Source organism: Hylobates moloch, unplaced genomic scaffold (assembly GCF_009828535.3).
Source record: "Hylobates moloch isolate HMO894 unplaced genomic scaffold, HMol_V3 SCAFFOLD_3, whole genome shotgun sequence".
Lineage (NCBI taxonomy): Eukaryota > Metazoa > Chordata > Mammalia > Primates > Hylobatidae > Hylobates > Hylobates moloch.
Window position 1 is genome coordinate 13652692 of NW_026652278.1, and position 14200 is coordinate 13666891.

Consider the following 14200-nt stretch of genomic DNA (forward strand, 5'->3'; position numbering starts at 1 on the left):
GTGAAATATTCACATCTTTTAATCCAGATTCACAACCTGGGGATGCTATTCTAAAGAAATTATCCTAAACATGAAAAAGTAATACATGACAAAGATCTCTGTCATGACTTTTTTATAAAAGGAAAAAATGCTTAGCAACCAACATTCTTGGCAATTGAGTTAATATATATATAATAGCTGTGTGCCAGGTCTGAGTGTGTTATTCAGTTCATGCAATGCACTGACATGGATTTTCTCTCATCTTACAAATAACAAAACTGAAGTAAAGGAGTGTGTTTTCCAAGGTTAAAGAGTAATTGATAGAACCAGGAGTCATAAAGTCCACATTCTGAACCCACACAATACATTTCCAAATAGATCACAGTAGACATCTATTTAAATGGTAGTTATGAATTCTACAGTAATGTGGAAAATGCATAAAATACAATCTTTAGCAATAAAAGGTTATTAACCTGTATAGGTTTAAAATGTGTACAAGAGGCTGGGTGCAGTGGCTTTACAGAAGAATTCCAATTAACAAGTGTAGAAGGAATGAAAATTAGAAAAATCACCATAGATCATGACAGGAATAATTACTATAGAAAAGATCCACAATGGTTATGAAAATGAATAGTCTTAAGTTTACACAGAAACAATATTTACATAGTCTCAAAGTAATTTCCCCTAAATATTTAGCAATTATAAAGAGGAAGACACAAAGTTTGCAGTGCAGAATCCTGGCAGATGCTACCCCAGCCAAGTAATCAAGCTTAACCTCAACAATACTACATAGGCCATCATGTCCTCCCTCCCCACAGCATGAGGCACTGAGAAGTGCACATCGCTTCTGCGGTGTCCTTCCTGACCATGCATAACCTCAGCTTCATCAGGAAAGAACACTGGACAAACCTAGATGGAGGGATATTCTACAAAACAGCTGACCAGTACTCAAAAAATGTCAAAGTTATGAAAGAAAAGACAAGATTGAAGAAATAACATTAAACTATAGAGACAACTAAATGCAGTGTGGAATCCCAGACTGGATCCTGGAACAGAAAAAGGATGCTAGTGAACACCCAGTGAAATCTGTACTTTGGTTACTCTTACCATGCCAAGGTTACTTTCTTAAGTTTTGATAAATGGTCTGTGGTTATAAGTTGGTAATATAAAGGGAAGCCGAAGGAAGAGTATATGGAAACCCTCTAAATTACCTGTGCAACTCTTCTGTAAGTCTAAAACTTACCTGAAAATTGTATACATGAAGAATGCTGAAAGTATTTTGATCTGCAGAAATTTGATCCTTACCTCTCTAAATATCAACACCTTACCATAATGTGATCTCCTCCCCTCTCCCCCTGCAAATAATTTTAAAGAAATAAGACTTCGCATAAGAATGCCTTTATTCTTGAGAGAAGCAGCATACTCACCTCTCAAGTTTCTTCTCAATGATGGGTACATCTGATCCCATGGCTTGCTTGGTGATCTGCAGCATCTCTGCAATGCACTGAAGGGTATCTGCAACCCAAATATAACTGCTTGCCGATTTCTCCATAAACATACTAAAAAAAATAGCAGTTCTAACCCATATAGCACTGAATGAAATTTGTGGTTGTATAATTAAATACAAATTTATTTGCTTCGATTTATAGAAAACTGCCACCTGTTCACTAGTCTCCCCACTTAATTCACAATGTTCTAAAATTTTAAAAGAACAAAAGCAAAAGAATGAAATCGGGGAATTAAAAGTTTGTTCTAGTTCATGTTTGTTCAAGCACTGTGACAGATGCCGAGGCAACAGCCATGAATGAGACAGGCATGGTTCCTACCTGCTACAAATGAAAAGAACATGACATGTGAAGAGCCTTGACACCCATATGATCACTGATGGGGCCAAACTCCCTGAGAATCCCCGCTAAAGACTCCCTTGCCCCAAACTAATAATACATTCAGATAATTTCCCTGGGTTGCTGGAAACAGAGTTGCTATTTCAAGGTCTCATATTCCAAAGCTATTCCCTGGACTCTCTCTCATTCAGTTGGTTATGATATGAAATGTCCCCAATTCCATTTGGGCTTTTAAGAATAAATAGAAAGTTTTCACTGAATATTTTGATCTCTTCCTCTTTTTACCTTTTCCATCCTCTTCAGGATTACGCATTACAGCTCGCAGTGTGTGGAAATAGCCACTCGCTTCTTTGTATCTGTAGTGCAGTCGCATGCAGGAGAACTTTGGCTTACCAAAAAGAGTGGGTTCAGGGCCTAAAATCCCAAATGAATATGTATAACGTTAAATCTTTCACATAACATTTTCTTCTATTATCTTCAAAAGACCCAACATATTTTTCTTCGTAATATAAATGACAGCACACAAAATACAAACTTCTGGTGACCATTTGGTTTGATAAGGCTAGAAGAACTCTTTCAATTTCAATCATTTAAGCTTTCTTGATCCCTGGGGTAATCTTCATAAGGTAAATAATAAAAGGAATACAGTTATTATGATAAGACTATATCCATCACTAACCTATAACGAATAGAAAGGAAGTACTAAGAAGTAGCCTGGAATATCCCTTTCTGGTTTCTAACAGATGTTATACTGGTCTCCAAATTCCACTGTAAGAAGAGCCACATTTCTGCCTTAGGATTTCATACCTATTCCCTAGACATCATCAAAATGCTACTAACAACAAATGGAAAATAATAGTGAAGAAAAGCATTTGTAGGTGAAACTTAAACCAGGTACTTGCTTAAATAATTTGACCCCCTCTTGGAAACAACAGCATTTGTTTTTTATGACTTGATTAGTATGTTAAAACTTACCTATTTCAATTTTTTCCAGGTTTTCTAGACTTAGTCGTTGATACTGGTTTACTTTATCAACTTCATCATCGTAACTAGATAAAGGGAAATGAAGTTAAGAGAGGATTTAAATCAAAAGCATATTTGGCTTGTCAGGGAAGGCATAATAGCTGCAAACTGTTACATACAGTTAACAAAATCTTCCACAGCACATACATTCTGGGGTAAAATGTTAAACATAAGAACTATTTTAAAAATTAAACAAGAATAACATATATATAGTTCAACAGCTACGGGAAAATAAGTTTATAGATCTAACAGTTAAAAAAAGCAACTACGGCCGGGCGTGGTGGCTCACACCTGTAATCCCAGCACTTTGGGAGGCCGAGGCAGGTGGATCATGAGGTCAGGAGATCGAGACCAGCCTGACCAACATGGAGAAACCCTGTCTTTACTAAAAATACAAAATTAGCTGGGCATGGTGGTGGGCGCCTGTAATCCCAGCTACTCAGGAGGCTGAGGCAAGAGAATCACTTGAACCCAGGAGGAGAATCACTTGAACCCTAGAGGCGAAGGTTGCAGTGAGCAGAGATCATGCCATTGCACTCCAGCCTGGGCAAAAAGAGCGAAACTCCGTCTCAAAAAAATAACACACACACACACACACACACACACAGGAGAAGGGAGAGAGGAAGGAGGGGAGGAGAGGAGAAGGAGGAGAAAGAGAAACAAACTATGTATTTGGGAACAATACAGCTGTTAAATCTGATATCCAAAATCAAGAATGAAAAATCCATATGATATATGCCAAGAGGCATCTGGGCAAATGACTAAAAAACAATAGCTTACACAAAGCCAAAAATAAATTGAATATTTACTTAGTAAATACAAATTAGAACAATTCTGGTAAGGTGTGAGGAAACAAGTGCTTGTATTTTGCTACTAGCACTGTTCATTGAGAGTCTTTCTGGAGATCAATCTGACAACAAACCACAAAAGTCATAATTCATCATACCCTTGTAACCAAAGAAGTGCGCAGGCGCACGCGCGCGCGCGCACACACACACACACACACACACACGTTATTGCATAAAGATAACTGCATCATTTGTAATAACAAAAAATTGTAAGTAATTTAATACATAACAATGAGGAAAAACTTTACTACAGTAATGCAAACAATGATACGTGGTCATTAGTGATAAAAACGTATGGAATACATCCAAACCTGGGAAATATACAGGAAATAACACCAAATGCCAAAAGAATACAACATAAACATACTAATTTAACTGTAAAATCTTGCTTTCAAACCGATAAAGATAGAAGGAATTTAGAACGACGTAACAGTTATATAAGGTAAAGGGGTTCAACGAAGTTTCATAAAATACATAACAAAACCATATTCTCACATTTTGTTGTTACGAATTCTAAAAAGAAAATTTACTCAAGTTTAAAAAACAAAATCAAAAGCTTTAAATCAATAAGCAACTTACTAGGCCACGTAGTAGGCAGAGTTAGAAAGCAGTAACAGCACATCCACATCTCTGTGAGTAGCATCAATGAGGCTAAACAAATATGACACAGGAGATTAAGTATTTTCATTTTCATCTGCATTTTTTGCCAAGCATATTTCTACAGCAGAGCTACTTAGGACAAAAAATTGGCCGGGGGGAGGGAAAAAAAGAAGGTAATCAATGAGTTCTACTGCAGTTAGATGTAATACAATCTATACAGTTGGACAGTCTTTAAAAAACAAGGAAAAGCAGATGTGGGAAGTGAGGGGATGGAGAGTAGAGAAAGGCAGCCAAAGGAGGAAGCAGTCCCTCAGGAAATGGGATAATTTGAGGTGGGGGAGTGGTGGGATTGGAGGATGATAGAGAAGTAGTTAAGGGAAGAAGAAAGAAAAACGTGAAAGTGAGAAGGGAGAAATCATCTAAACTATCTCACATTATCTAATCTTCAAAATAACACACGGTACATTCAGGATATCTTTACATTCATGTGGAATGCATCTTTTGAAAGACTTTTACATGAATACAGTATTTATGTGCAAAAATGGAACAAGTCCGAGCTACTTTTGCATTTTTGTCATTATAGATTATTTGGCTTTCAATAAACAAACACTTCCTTATTCTATTTTGCCATATTTATACCCATTCTAAAATCAATGATGAAAATAAGAATTAGAATCCAGGTAGTGTTGATGAATAATGAAACCAAAACTACAGTAAAATGTACATCCTTGTAAAATTACCAGTAAGAAAATTCTTAAAGTATAAAATCTACAAATAATTAACAACACAGGCAGAATCTGAATTAAGATGAAACTTTTAGTCTAATATTAATCTAACAATAATAGCCTTTCCAGCAAAAGATAGAGATGTTTCTGCATTCTTATACTGGTCTCCAAATTCCACTGTAAGAAAGCCGACATTTCTCCCTTGGGATTTCATACCTATTCCCTAGACCTTATCAAAATGCTACTAATAACAAGCAGAAAATAATAGTGGAAAAAAACCATGTATTAAATCTGCGTAAGAATGAGGTCATTGTTTATTTTAACAGGTACTGCAGGGAAGGATTTACCATAATCTTAAACCGCAGTTTTTTACATCAGAGACACCTCGTTGTAGCTTGAGCCTAACAGTCTTAATCTAAAACAAATTCACCTCAATTTGCACGTACAATAATATATGCATTAACCAATTAACCAATGGGAAAAGGAGACCGATCCAGGCAGTTTCATAGAGAATACCACCAAATAACACTGTAAAATGTTAAGTTTTACGCAATGATACTTACATGCACTCTGAAAATTGTTGCTTGAGCCAAGTCATAAAAATTACGTCACGACACATTTTAATATGAAATAAATTCTACTACTAATTACAGTGTTACTTTCATCCTAGCTCCTATTTTGGCATTAATATTTACATCAGCCAAACATGATCCCGTCAAAAACATTATGTCCTTAACAAAAAGCACTTGGCACGTAACAGGCAGTCGGAAAACTTCAACCCTCCCCCCACCCCCAATTTTACTGTAGTCTTAGCTGCAGTAAATATTTAATTCCCCCCCCCCCCCCCCCTCCCCCTTTAAAAAAAAAAAAAAAAAAAAAAGCACGTTCAATACGAACAAGAAACAAGACAAAAAACCCTTTAGGTATATCCCCACCCCCCACGTCTGCAGCTCTGAAGAAGCTGCTCTATTCGTTTTTGTTTTCCCGCCACTGGGGCAAGCCCTCCTTCCACACTATGAAGACGAAAATTGCCAGCACCACATGAAGCCCGACCACTGCGACAACGGTCGCATAAAAGCCGCTGTCTTCAGGGGACATCAACATCAGACTTTGGAAAAGAAGTAATTTGCAGGAAAAATATAACCCCACAGGAACTTTAACCATAAGCCCTGCAAAAAGGAGAAAAATCTTGAAAGTCATAGCCACAACGCCCTCAGACTTGGGTTCGGCTGCTGCGGCAGTGGCAGCCCGCTGCGCGGTAGGCGGAGGCCTGTGAGAGCGCGGCATCGTCAGTCAGTCCGTCCGTCTGTCCGTCCGTCCGTCGATGCCTCGAGGCTCAAACAGCTGCCTGCACCCAACCTCGCGCCTGCAGCGAATGCGGCGAATGCGGCAACTGCGACGCGGCAGTGCCAAGTCACGCCCAGGGGACACGTCTAGCTTCCGGACGCCCACTTCCGGCCTCAGCTGGCGGCCAGTGCGCATGCGCGCTCCATCCTGCGCATCCTATGCCTACCAAGGAGGGCACAGACCCCGGCCCGGCGGGGGAGGGGCGCCAGGGTGGCCACTCCCGCGAGAGTTCACTGGTACCTTCGCCTTCGTCAGGGACAGTGCCTGCGGCTGGAGGGGGGCGCTGGCGGGCCAGGCGAGGGTACCGCGCCGAGCGTCTGGCCCCTAGGCATCGCATGCCTAAGGGACAGTGGCTGCCGTGTGCCTGGCCACTCCATTACCACGGCTGGACCGGGCAGTGGGCCTCAGCGCACGGAAGCAAGTCGAAGCAAGTTGGGAACACCACTTGGCTTTGCGGAGAGGCGAGGCGGGCCCTGCAGGTCCGTGGTTTCCTCTCCAGTCTCAGAGCCTCGTTCCCGCTGTCGATAGAGTCGGGGGTTTCCTGCGATAACGGGCGGGAAAGGACAAGAAAGGCAGAGAGGTCGGCCCTGGCCACGCTGGAGTCTGTCTAGGGTAGCCCGGACAGAGCTGAGCTCAGCCTTTCACGGGAAAAGGGCCGGAACAGGCACTGACGTGCTGGACAGTTCCCGGTTTCTAGTTCTCTGTATCCGGCGCCCAATGCCCTAGGCCGGGACCCCGCAGCCAGGCCTACTTCCCTGCTGGGACCGCGCATTTCCAAACTGCTTGCCTGTTTTTCCACCAGATATTTAAACGTAGCTGGGACTGCAGTGAGGTGAGTGAGGTACTGGTCTCTGGTACAGATTTTAAAGGGTGTCATTAATTTTGTCGACAAGACAATTGGTGCGATATTTTTTAAAATCAAAATTAATGCAAAAATATGATAAATATGATGGACAAAGCATCAAACATTTAAGATAGAATACATCCCTGTAGTTGCATAATCGTACCTCACTCACCTGACCCTAATCCCAACCCTGTTCCCAACAAACCTTTATTTACAAATCAACAACCCAATTAAAAAATGGACAAAGCGTTTGAATACGTTTTTCCAAGTAAGACATAGAAATAGCCAACAAGCACAAAAAAAAAATCCTTAACATCGTTTGTCATTAGGGAAATGCAAATCAAAACCACAATGAGATACCACTTCACACTAAGTAGGATGATTGCAGTTAGAAAAAAAGGAAAATAAGTGTTGGCAAAGATTGGAGATATTGGAACCCTCCAAACTGGAATGTACTGAAATACATTGCCGGTGGAAATGTAAAATGGCGTGGCCACTGTAGAAAATAGTTTGGCAGTTGCTCAAAAGTTAAACAGGATTATCAGATAATCTGGCCATTTCCACCCAAAAGAACTATTAAATAGAGACAGGTGTTCAAACGAAAACCTGTACACAAATGTTCATAGCAGCACTATTTACAATAGTTAAAATGTGGAAATAACCCAAATGCCCATCAACAGAAGAAGGAATGAACACAATGTGGTCTATAATGAAATACTATTCAGCTACAAAAAGGAATGAAGTTCTGACACATGCCACAACAAGGATTAACCTGGAAAACATTATGCTAACTGAAAGCAGCCAGTCACAAAAGGCCACATATTATTCCACTTGAATGAAATGTCTAGAATACGCAAATGGAGAGACGAAGTAGATTAGTGGTTGCTTAGGGATGGGAGTGTGGAGGGTAGGGAAGTGACAGCTAAAAAGTAAGGGGCTTCTCTTTGTGGTGATGAAAATGTCCTAAAATTGACCATGGTGATGGCTGCACAACTCAGACTATACTACAAACCACTGAATTATATACTTTAAATAGGTGAATTATATGGTATATGAATTATATGTCTCAATAAAACTGTTTAAACACACACACATATTCCAGGAGTGGATGGTTGAGGCAGGCAGGCAGTGAGAGCAAGTCCCCAAGTCTGAAAGCCGAGCCTTCCGCTGCCTGGCTCTCCAGAGACCCGCACCCCCACTGCCACTTCCAGGGCCACCTCTTGTCCTCCACCAGGAGCCTCTGTTCTGGGTCATCATCTCCAGCTGAGCTGATGGACTGTACAGAGGTTCTATAGCAAACTCGGCCCAAGAGCAGGTTTCCAAATCTCTCATCAAGAGAAAGGGAAACAGAACACCACTGGGAAAATCTTTAAGCCTTGCAGTAAGTGGAAGAAAAATATTGGTAGCGAATTCAAAGAAATCTCAGCAGTATTATTAGAAGGAATCACACCCACAAGACAAAGACGTGCCTATACGAAGAGGAGTTGCTAAAGAATTCTCTAATCAAGATGGAAACGCAAGTTACTCTGAAAACTCAAACAGCACATGACACCTGCTGTCCACCGAGAGTAATCCATAATCCACGGGAGAGGAAAATGTAGGAAGAAGGTAACAGTTCTCTATCTGAAAAAGCATCACCTCTAGAAGAAAATAAACACTTGAAAACCATTCTGAGAGCCAGCCCCTGCTCCACCTCCTGCAGCTCCTCCTATGCCCCAGCCTAAACCCCTAAACCACCTGGCTCTCCAAAAGGGGCTCACAGTGGAGCCAGCCACAGGGAGATTAAGTGCCTTCCATTAAAAAAATACCAAGACTCCTGGTAGGCAGCCCTCATCCTGCTACACAAACCAACAAGGAAAACGACCTGAGAAGCCGCTGGCTCCTACATCCAACTCATCCTGTCCCCAACCTTCAAAGGAAAAAGTTTCTAGCAAAACATTAACCACGGGGACCACCAACAGCAAGGAAAATCTAGCAAGCAGCCAACACCTCAAACATTGTGAGATGCAATCAGTCTGGCATGGTGAGCTTTAGAGGAGATCTTTCCGGAACAGAGTGGAGAGTCTCAAAATTTAGCAGCCATGCCTTTCTCCAAAGAGCAGACCACACACAAATTCCACAAGTCTGTGAACCTTGTGTCCTGTGTTCTACCTCCTCCTCCTGACAATCAACACGTCATTCCCTCAGACACTCCTGCTGTCCTGGTTAGTGATGGAGCTCCCCTGCCCATCTCTGCCTTAGACCCAAGTCAGCTTCTCTGGACTGAAGAGCCAACAGACAGAATCACTCTGCATCAGACACTGGTTTACACATCAGAGGAGACAACATTTTCACAACCAACAATACATCAGGAAAGACAGCACCTCAGCTAACGATTCCTACACTGATGGGAAAATCTTCAGAATCTTTCAGTGTCCCAAAGGATGAAGATCAAAGGGAATCACTGGGCCAATGACTGACGGGTCTATTTTGGATACCAATGACCGCAAGGAAGAAGATAAGGATGGCAGCAGAGGCTCTGGCACATAACACAGGTAAAGAATACTCTCACAATCATTCTTGGCAACTGACCACCTAAGAAAGAATCAGAGGAAAAAACACTGTGTAGCAACATCTGAGCAAGAGAGTCAGGGAATCCGACAACAAATTGGAAAGTAATTGGGAGACTTGGAGGCCCCCAGTGGAAGCTATCCCAAAACAATAAAGAAGTAGAGGGCTGGGCACGGTGGTTCACACCTGTAATCCCAGCACTTTGGGAGGCCGAAGCGGGCAGATCACAAGGTCAGGAGATCGAGACCATCCTGGCTAACACGGTGAAACCCCGTTTCTACTAAAAATACAAAAAATTAGCCGGGCGTGGTGTCAGGCGCCTGTAGTCCCAGCTACTCTACTTGGGAGGCTAAGGCAGAAGAATGGCATGAACCCAGGAGGCAGAACTTGCAGTGAGCCAAGATCGTGCCACTGCACTCCAGCCTGGGCGACAGAGCGAGACTCTGTCCAAAAAAAAAAAAGAAGTAGAAACAAGAAACAAACATACAACTAAAAGGCAAACTCAGCAGAAAACTCAGCCTGAGACCCACAGTGGGGCAGCTGCAAGGCCTGGACCAGGTTAGCATCTAAAGACAAAGCAGCAATAAGGATTAAACAAAATGAACTTAAAGGTTCATTGTCCATCATGCCACGTGAGACTATCTGGATCATCTTTAGGGGTAGCCCCATGTGCTGAAAACCTGATAACGCACTGAATGCGTGTGTTTCAGCTTCACTTGTCGTGAAGGAAGAGTGGGCAGCTGCTTTTTGGGGAAGAATTCCTCAGCTGTACAGCCCAAAGGCAGCAATGAGCAACAGGAAGGACTGGCCCTTGCTGTCTAACACGTGTGACTGATGGTAAGTTACATGTGACTGATGATAAGTTACGTGTGACTGATGGTAAGTTATTCTTCATCGGGAACTTTATTTTTATTATTATTTATTTATTTTGAGACAGAGCCTCACTCTGTCGCCCAGGTTGGAGTGCAATGGTGTAATCTCGGCTCACTGCAACCTCTGCCTGCCAGGTTCAAGCAATTCACCTGCCTAGGCCTCCCAAGCAGCTGAGACTACAGGCACGTGCCACCATGCCCAGCTAATTTTATTTTTAGTAGAGACGAGGTTTCTCCATGTTGGTCAGGCTGGTCTCAAACTCCTGACCTCGTGATCTGCCCGCCTCAGCCTCCCAAAATGCTGGGATTACAGCCGTGAGCCACCACACCCGGCCCTAGGAACTTTAATTAAGGAAGGTGAACAGAAGATACTCACTGGCTCCCTGTATAGTGCTGGATTAAAGAAAAATAGGAAATGCATTTACTGGGCACTGGACAGAGGTGGGAGTCAAAAATCAGGAAAAAAGAGAAGCATTTCATCATGTTAATGAAGAAAAGAAAACTGAAGCACAGTGTCATTTCTGAGGCAGATATTTGGTAGCTGAGAACTTAAAAGATTTGAGACTCTAATCACCCAATGGTGACTTTTTTTAAGAGACAGGGTCTCACCACATTGTCCAGGCTGGTCTTGAACTGCTGGCCTCAAGTGACCCTCCAACCTCAGCGTCCCCAAGCACTGGGATTACAGGTGTGAGCTACTGTGCCCAGCCAGTGATTTAAAGACCTAATCCTAGAGGACTATTCTTGTTTCACCATAGTTTTTGTTTTCGTTTTTTTGAGACAGGGTCTCACTCTGTCACCCAGACTGGAGTTCAGTGCTGCAGTCATGCCTCACTGCAGCCTCAAATGCCTGGGCTCAAGAGTTCCTCCCACCTCAGCCTCCCAAGTAGCTGGGACTACAGGTGTGCACCACAATACCAGGCTAATTTTAAAATTTTTTTGTAGAGATGAGGTCTCAAACTCCTGGACTCAAATGATCCTCTTGCCTTGGCCTCCCAAAGTGCTGGGGTTATAGGTGCAAGCCTCCACACCATTATTCATTATTTTGATTCAAATACAATTGCCAGAAGTAAGTATGTTTTTATGAATCTTTGCAAGAGGCTTTTAATGACTCTTAAAGCATCCTTACCCAAACTTTGTTGCAAACTTTAAACAGCAAAGCTATATACACTTTACATTTTTTAATACTCTTCACCCCAGGGTACCAATTTTCCATAAAAATTACAGAATTGGAAATCAAATCATCAAGTGCAATGTCAGCCTACAAAATCGTAGCCAGCACTAGAAATAAACCTTTTGGTTTTTCCCAATTTTGATTATCCCAAAGTAGACACAAAAATACTTGACTGAAGAAAGATGATATTGACAATCATGATACTGATACCCTCTTAAAAATCTAAGTGCAGTTAAAACTCAAGGAAAATGCAGGTGTGCTGCTAGCAGTTATTTCTGAATGGGAATTAAAAGTACTCTTTTTTTTTTTTTTTGGTGCTACATTAAGTTGGATTGCTGCCACTAAAACAAGTGAAGGACATGAATCAAAATAGCTTTACCAAATGGCTTAAACAAACACAAAAACCTTCTGCTAGGATGTGTGTGAAGCAAACTTCATCTCTTATTTTTGAAGTCCACATATTATATCCATACATAACAGTATTTACTATCAAAGTGAAAAAAATCCATGGGATTAATGTCATGGGATGTTTCCCTATGAATCCACAGTCAACGTTTTTTATTCCTTTTAATATATAAATACTATCTTTAATTGTACTTTCAAGCACATTTTATGCCCCTCTTACTAAAAACACACAAAATGTATGAGATAAAATCGAACTAGAGTGCTTTATTCTTAAAGCTTGGGCTACAATTTCCCAAAATGCTTCTGATTTATAATATTAAAGATCATGATTTTAGATTTCAGCCTAAAGGCAAGCATTCAATCTAGTGGATAAATTTAGATCCCGCTATTCACTGATATTTTGAAGAACCACTTGAAACTGGTTTTTGTTAAAAAGAAAAAAAAAAGAATATTAGTTGGCCTATTTATTTTATAAAAGGCCAGGACCACTTTATAACCAATAAAAATACCCAGCCTCACTGTACCTCTTGTTGCACTCACTTATGTGCATTAATACAATAAACCTAGATTCTAGGGCAGGGAGTGGGGAACCCACAGCCAGCTGCATGCTGTAGTTTGGCAATTTGAATTTTTTTTAATCAAATACTGCACTAAAATATTTTTCTTCATTATCAAGTTTTTAGAACCCCCTTAATTTTGCACCCAAGGCAAGTGCCTCAGTCAGCTTACCTCACTACCAGCTCATACAGGAAATAGCCATGCACCATGCATCCATGCCCACAGCTTTAGGGACAACAGCCAGTGTTAATCATGACAACTTCCCAACATCAGTTAAGCAAGCTGGTCACCTGGACACCACTCCAACTCACCTAGGGTCACAGTCAATGAGGGCCCAGCCCCCATGGAACTTCTCATCATCAGGCAGTAGTAACTTCATGTAACTTTGTAAGAGCTGGCTAATTAGTTCCTGGTGGCTTCTCTGATTTTCCTTATGCAAAGCTTCATGTTCTTTCTCCTTGGTAAATATGGAATAAAGATCTTCTGTCACTGGAATGCCTTGCATCAAATCTAGGGTGGAATTGTTAATATCCATCAGCATTTTAGTTTACTAATATATTTTTAAAAAACAAAAGAGAGTATAAGACCTAAAACTGTAAAGCTCTTGGAAGAAAACACGAGCATTTATAAATCTTTGTAACCTTGGATTAGACATGATTTTTAAGATACGACACTAAAATCATAAGCAACAACAGAAAAAAAAAGACAAATTGAACATCATAAAAATTAAAAACTGTGTTTCAAAGGGCACCATCACGAAAGTGAAAAGATAACCCCTAGAACAGGAGAAAATATTTACAATTCATCTATCTGGTAAGGGACTTGTATCTAGAATAAAGAACCCCTATAAATCAATAATAAAAAGATAAGCCAATTGTAAAATGAGCAAAGATCTGAACAGACAAGCTAACTTCCTCCTGTTGGGGCATGCGGTGCAGCCTTAATAAATCATTATAATCCCATTTCCTATGGAGTTATTCCTCCCTATCTCATTGGCTCATGGGACAATGACACTCAAGGAGGCTTCAGCGAAAGAAGATCTGCCAACCACTGGCCCTACACAGGAAAGTGACAAGCACAGATTGCTACTGGCTTCTATCTCGCAACTTTGAAGATCTCTCAACCAGCTTTAGGATCTGGATGCAGCTGATGCTATGGATGGCTGAACTGAGAGGAGGACAGAACTGGGGTCCTCAATGATATAACTGAGTAGCTAGGTCAACCAATGGAAGCAAGATACCTTTTTTTTTCCTTGAATATCAACTGCTAAAATCCAATTCTGCAGTCACAGCATGTACCCTCCATGTCTGGCAAATGAATCAAACTTCTTTACATCAGACTTTTCAAATTCCTAAGTGGCCCATATCTAGGCCCTACTAGACTGATGTGTGCACTAAATAATCAGGTGAAGAAATAAGATTTCAAAAAGAC

At 41.2% G+C, this 14200-nt stretch overlaps 1 protein-coding gene across 3 annotated transcripts in view; it reads right to left on the bottom strand.

Annotated features, from left to right (window-relative positions):
* INPP5F (inositol polyphosphate-5-phosphatase F) overlaps window positions 1-14200 on the bottom strand; it is a 104056-nt gene that overhangs the window by 2555 nt on the left and 87301 nt on the right. For 2 of the 3 annotated variants that reach the window (XM_032176351.2, XM_032176352.2), the window contains 5 exons: window positions 13081-13279; window positions 4274-4345; window positions 2799-2872; window positions 2109-2237; window positions 1407-1494 (listed from right to left, as the gene is read on the bottom strand). In XM_032176351.2, the coding sequence (XP_032032242.1) occupies window positions 1407-1494; window positions 2109-2237; window positions 2799-2872; window positions 4274-4345; window positions 13081-13279 (562 nt within the window). Of the gene's footprint in view, window positions 1-1406; window positions 1495-2108; window positions 2238-2798; window positions 2873-4273; window positions 4346-5582; window positions 5852-13080; window positions 13280-14200 lie in introns of those variants that run through there. The other variant, XM_032176354.3, reaches the window with a different exon arrangement.